The 6,037-nt window shown below is 37.3% G+C and overlaps 1 protein-coding gene across 1 annotated transcript; it reads right to left on the bottom strand.

Annotated features, from left to right (window-relative positions):
- On the bottom strand, positions 1,788-6,031 carry LOC109832701 (inactive TPR repeat-containing thioredoxin TTL3-like). Its single transcript, XM_020400102.1, has 6 exons — positions 5,415-6,031; positions 5,057-5,252; positions 3,996-4,168; positions 3,351-3,684; positions 2,346-2,512; positions 1,788-1,895 (listed from the first exon to the last, which is right to left on the bottom strand). Exons 1-5 carry the CDS (start codon positions 5,960-5,962, stop codon positions 2,363-2,365), a joined length of 1,401 nt encoding a protein of 466 aa, XP_020255691.1. The 5' UTR covers positions 5,963-6,031; the 3' UTR covers positions 1,788-1,895; positions 2,346-2,362.

The following is a 6,037-nucleotide window of genomic DNA, read 5'->3' on the forward strand; positions in this document are numbered from 1 at the left end:
TATAGTACATCGATGACTTGCTTGATCATCGATAGTGCCTCTTGACCATCGATGGTTCAAAGGCTGAAATCAACATTCGTGTTCATTTTTGCATCATTTTGAACCGCAATTTCTTCGTACATGTTTATACTTAAAATATGTCATCTTACAAACATATCATTAGCAAATAAGAGTTTGTTATCAATCAAACAAGAGATATTGGATGAATAATGTTCTGCACGAAGAATGTTCTAATAGTGAGGTGTTTTGGCTTACAAAATAGAAATGTTTGTTAAGATTTGGATCGGAAAATAGAATAGTTTGTTAAGATATTACTGCAGAACAACATACCTTGTTACTAGCTGAATATATACTTGTGTCAAGAAAATGATGAGAAAGAAACTATCCAATTTATTGGGGGTTTAGTGTGATTTTGAAAGCGTTGGGATTTATTGCAAAAGAGTGAAAGTTCTTTTAGGTTTAGTGTAATTTACCCTTTTGAATATTTATTTAGTTCTTTATGTTGGTTTTTCCTCACTTAACCAATTCAAAATATTCTTGTATATTGATTTTGGTCACTTAACTGATCACAAAGATTTTTATATAGTTTCATTTATATGCATTTTTGATGTAAAGAAATAAAGAATTTTGATGTTTTCATTTAAATTTTAAAATTTGACAAGAGCCCTCGTCTTTAGAGAAATTAATATTTTCATAGTTTAATTCTTTGAACTATTTGAACTCTGCTTTTTAGCATAAATTTACTACAACTAGTGTTTTCGAATAGGGTAGATTACAATAAATCCCCAAGAACTTCCAACAATTTGCAGTCAACCCCACTAACTTTCAAAATTATAAAATCCCCAATAACTTTTTACATTGCAAAAAAAAAAAAAGTTTCCACATAAATTATAACGAAAAACAACAACATAAAAAGACATTTTAAAAATTATTGGAGATTTAGTGTAATTTATTCAAAAGATATTGAGGGTTCAGTATAATTTATCCAAAAGATATTAAGGATTTTCTACAAAAAATTATTGGGAGTATAGTGATATTTCGAAAGTATGGGGATTTATTGCAAAACACTGGAAGTTTTTTGGGATTTGGTGTAATTCACCCTTTCGAATATTTATTTGGTTATTTGAATCAGTTTGTGCATTATTATTTTATTCAATTTGATGCTTCAACTGATTCTAAATTTCTAATGAATATAGAAGGGTTAATAAAAATACCGAGAGATGTTTTGGAGAGAGCACAAAGATCCCCATTCCTCGTATCTTACGTTATTTACCATCTAAATCCTAGGAAATAGATGTACATGCTCCCTGTGGACTAATACTAGATTATATGAACAGTGGCTGTGGATAATTGTGTTGCGACATTTGAAATATTTAAGTTGAAAGTATCTTTGGATTAAGTTGGCTTCATAAAAAATCACCTGGCTCCTGTGGGTTTAAGGGTGGGGATAGGATCCCGGGGTTTTACTGGTCACTCAGGCTCAGTCCGTTATATGCTCACCAGGTCGCGTCCTTGTGGTCCACTTCCTATTCGCCCACACTGTGGGGATGAGCCCCTGGTAACAAGGGTAGCTCCTTACAAGAAATTGGGGATCACGGGGAATCGATCAAGGACCGCTGGCGGCACTCCCAAAGGGAGTAAAATTGAGCTGGGTGACCAGGTTTCCCTTGCTAGCAAAAAAAAAAAAAAAATCACCATTTTTTGCTATACATTCCGTAGGCGTTGCTTCCACGTATAAGTTTGGTACAAACCGTCGCATCCCTTCAAAACTTGAACCAGACAGATACTTACAATCTTTGTAAGATCTCACGGAATTTTTAGCTCCGAGTTGCTTCATCGAAAGCATCAATTTCTCAGAGATCAACTCTCAATGTGCGAAAAAAAATCAAGCGGCACTGTCATGAGAAATAAAAATAAAAGAAGTCGTATCAAATCATGTCAGAAGAAAAACATATCAATATATAAATGCATATGCAGAGATATATGAGAGGATATACAGTCTATTCAAAATTTATTGGAGGATAAAAGAGATTTTATTGAAAAAGAAAAGAAATAAATAACTACTCTTTGTAAAATTATAATTTTACCCTCTGGATTAATATGGAAATGAGGACATGATCCAACTTTTCAATCGTACGTTCTCACTTGATTTTTTTTTATAACAGTAGCATAAATTTCATCTAATAAAAGCATATATTCCCGCCTTCTACATTTTCCTGAATTAAATCGCGACTGTTGCACATAAAAATGTAATTAACAAATATAATGATTATCTATTTTTTTAATTCATCGAACAAAGAAATACGAATAAGCCTCATAATTAAGGAGCAATAATATTCACATACCAACATACAACGGCGTATCAAGAGAGAGTTGTGCTCTTTACAAGATCCCATCTTTTTTTCTGCAGCATTGACTTGGCCTCTGCTAATGCCTTGCTCACCTCCTCATCTCCTGGTAGTTCTTTGATCAGCGTCTCATAATCTTGAACTGCTGGTGCCCATCTTCCCATCTTGATCACAAAATACGTGGAAAAAGGATGGATTTTATCATACATACACGCCAAATACCGAACAAAGCAATTAAGTTACAAAATAAAGCTATAACCCTCTGGATTAATATGGAAAAAGGATGGCTGAGCTCCAAGTGATCCAGTTGGAATGAAGCTTTCACAGATTGTTTGTTGCGGTTTGGTGGATGGAAAGATAAGTCTTTTGTTTTCTGCTGTTGTGTATAGCATGGGGTTGTATGCAGTGTATTTGCTTGCTATGTCGGGCTTTTGTTCTCTTTTTGGGAGATTATGTCTGGTACTTTGGACATGGGGGTGTGGATTGGCTTTGTAAGTTTTTGGTTTAAACAGTAGTTCATGCTCTATGGTTGGGAGTATGTTCTTTTTTTGTAACAACCAGTTATCTTAATTTAGCTGGCTGGAATACCTTAGTGGTATTCCATCCTTTCTCTCTCAAAAAAAAAAACTACGGTTTAAAAACAACATTAGTTGCGTGTACACCTTTGGTACTATGGAACGGTTAATTATCATTTATGAGCCCTTACGTTTGAACTCCTCCACAACATTATTTCCCCACTAGATTGAGATGTCATCTATGAATCATACGACGATGAATTATTTTCTTAGTCTCAAGTTAATGGGTGATTTTTTTTTTAGATTCCAATTTAATTGAGGGAAGAGACCTAATTTTACATCATACGATCCAGATCATGACATCTCAATCTAACATGGAACGATTAACAATATTCTATAGACTTGTAAATGCTAATGAAATAATTAAGGAGATAAATGTGGCTAGATAAGTACCCCCTATACCGCAAAATAGTTAAAAGTCCATTACCTTGGCATTGCAATGAGCTCTCCTCAACCGAGCTTTTGCATAAGACGGCCGGAGCTTAAGAGCAGCATTGCAATCTTCTGCTGCCCTCTCCCACTGTGCGAGCTTAGCTTGAGATGCTGCCCGGTTGCAGAGAAGAATGGCGTTTTGGGGGTCGTGACCTAATCCTTCTCCATAGGCTAAGCAAGCCTCATTGAAATTTGAGACCTTGAAGAATTCGTTGCCTTTAGACCGAGCAAATGCTACTGCTTTTGTTCTCCTCAGAACTGCCGTTATCTCCTGGTTATTTCTGTCAAGTTGCATTGCCCTTTGAGCTGCTGAAACTGCCTCGTCGAACCTATGACGGTCGTAATTTGATAAAATGGTTGCTTAATTAGAGTATAAAATTATAACTCTCAATTGTTATGATAACATGGAAATTTTGGTATAACAGAAAAGACTCTAAGATGAGATATCAAAGTAATCCAAACTCAAATCACGCCAACTACACATTTAAAGAGAAAATTTTCTAATTTGTTGTAATGTTTACTATTTTTGTGCAAATCAACAATTGAAAATCTTGTCATCTAAGGCAAAAAAAAAAAAGAATTTTTTTTTTTTTCAAATTGGACTCTCTTGAATTGAAACAAGTTCAGATTTAGGACTGACCTTCCTGCAGCCATGTCTACTTGAGCTCGAATCATGAGCATGTATCCGTTTACAGGAGCCCCAAAAATCTTTGTAGATGCATTGACATCTAATTTAGGCGCACCATTTAGTACTGCATCGGCCTCATCATGCTTTTGGAGTCTCATCAGCGCCTCTGCTTTCCATGAAAATGCCTTTTGTAGCGTAAAAGAACGATCGTGTAAGATTGAAATTGAACAATTATGAATCCTTATGAGCATTCAAGTTTCTCAACATGCTCGCAAAATTCACTCAACTCTCTATTTAGTATATGCTAGTTTCTTCGCTGAAAAAAGATGGTAGATTTGCTATAATGTTTCACATGATCAGATCATTTTGATTTGATCAAATCGACAATCATAAGTTAGAATATGGCCACTTAAACTTTGAACATTGTGCTGCATTTTACTTTTTCTTGGACCATAATCTTTGCCTCTAATACTACTTATTAGGGACTGATCGGATATTTCTCAAAACTTACCATTAAACAGAGGTTGACAATCTGATAAATCTGAAGTCTTTTACATGTGCGGTACCTATCCTAAGTTTTTATTCAGGTTTAATTGTATGGCGTGCGATAGTGGAGATGAGGGTCTTTTTTGCCACAAATCTCTAGCATCGTTCCAGCGTCAGGGGTATGTCTGTCAGTACCAATATTAAGGGGCAATGACTGGCACAACGTGAAATTGCAGAAAGTCTACGTGCAACTAACCCTCCTAATTAAGAGTACCGCTCTTTTTAATCCTTTACATGGTGGGATAACGCTCGCTCACAGGGCTGTTTGGTTGGTATTTTTTGCCCTTGTTTCCTTGCCAAAACTGACAAAAACTGTCAGTTTTGGTAGCTTTACTTGCAAAAACGCCCCAAAATGGACGTTTTTGCAAGTAAAGTTGCCAAAACTGACAGCTTTTGTCAGTTTTGGTAGGGAAACCCAAACAAAAAAAGCCAACCAAACAGCCCCTTATCAACACGTGATAACAAGTACATATAATATATAAAACTATGTTCTTGAACAATCTAATCAAGAATGCAGTGGAGAGTACCTGAAGAGCAAAATCGGCCCCGAAGGAAATTGCAGATTGGGATTCTTTAAGCATCGTCTGCCAATCTCTTGTTCTTCTTGCTTCGCTGCATTTTGCAATGTATCTTTGTAGTGTTTGAGCCTTTGAGATGTCACTAGGATCAGCTTCCCTTTGTGATTGCCTGTAGTGATGAATTGATTTGCCAGCTTCTCCCAGTCTAAACAAATTTCAAATTTTATCACATTAAATACCTGCGCTTGAAAGTTCTTCATTAACTAAATTTCCTTAAATTTTCCCAATTTTTTTTTTTTTTTTACACTTTCAAATTAAGAGCAAGTACCACCCAAATCGGCTCAAACACTGAGACAAAGCAAACTACCTGAAATAAAGGCCAGCCAACCGGTTATGAGCCCGACAGTAACCCGGATCGATCCGAACCGCTTCCTTACACTCGCAAACAGCTTCAAATATCCGACCCAAACCCATTAAAGCCGCGGCCTTATTGCTCCGATAAGAAGCCTTACCCGGATCCATCGAAATCGCCTGATCATAGTAAGCCAACGCCTCCGCAAACCTTCCCTCTCCAAACTCCCTATTCCCTAAATCCTTCAGCTCCTCCGAATCCGTTCTCTTCGACAATGCTCGACAAAGCACAACCGTACCCGTATCCGTATCCGTTTGGTTACTGGGTACTAGACTACCCGTTACCCGATTAGCATTCGGTCGATAACCGGGTTTCGGATCATTACCGGAGCTCTGTTTCGACCGAATATTCCCCAAATTCCCGTACAGCATCACGTTCCCTGATGTGGCCCGAACCAGTTTGCTGCTCCCTTTGGACTTTTGGTAGTCATACAGCATCGTCTCAAGCTCACCCGATACCCCGTTACCGGGCACGGGTACGTGGGGCGACGGCAACTGCTTCATTTGACCCGGTTGGGCCCGAACGGGTTTTCTCGGCACGGGCACAACCGATTTTGATTTTGAATTGAATGTGGCGGG

This window comes from Asparagus officinalis, chromosome 3 (genome assembly GCF_001876935.1).
Source record: "Asparagus officinalis chromosome 3, Aspof.V1, whole genome shotgun sequence".
NCBI lineage: Eukaryota > Viridiplantae > Streptophyta > Magnoliopsida > Asparagales > Asparagaceae > Asparagus > Asparagus officinalis.

Coding starts and splice junctions, on each gene's coding strand:
- LOC109832701 (XM_020400102.1), bottom strand. CDS start 5,962: ATGAAGCAGTTGCCGTCGCCCCACGTACCCGTGCCCGGTAACGGGGTA. Junction 3,685..3,995: donor GTAGACATGGCTGCAGGAAG/GTCAGTCCTAAA, acceptor CGACCGTCATAG/GTTCGACGAGGCAGTTTCAG. Junction 2,513..3,350: donor GAGCTCATTGCAATGCCAAG/GTAATGGACTTT, acceptor TTTGTGATCAAG/ATGGGAAGATGGGCACCAGC.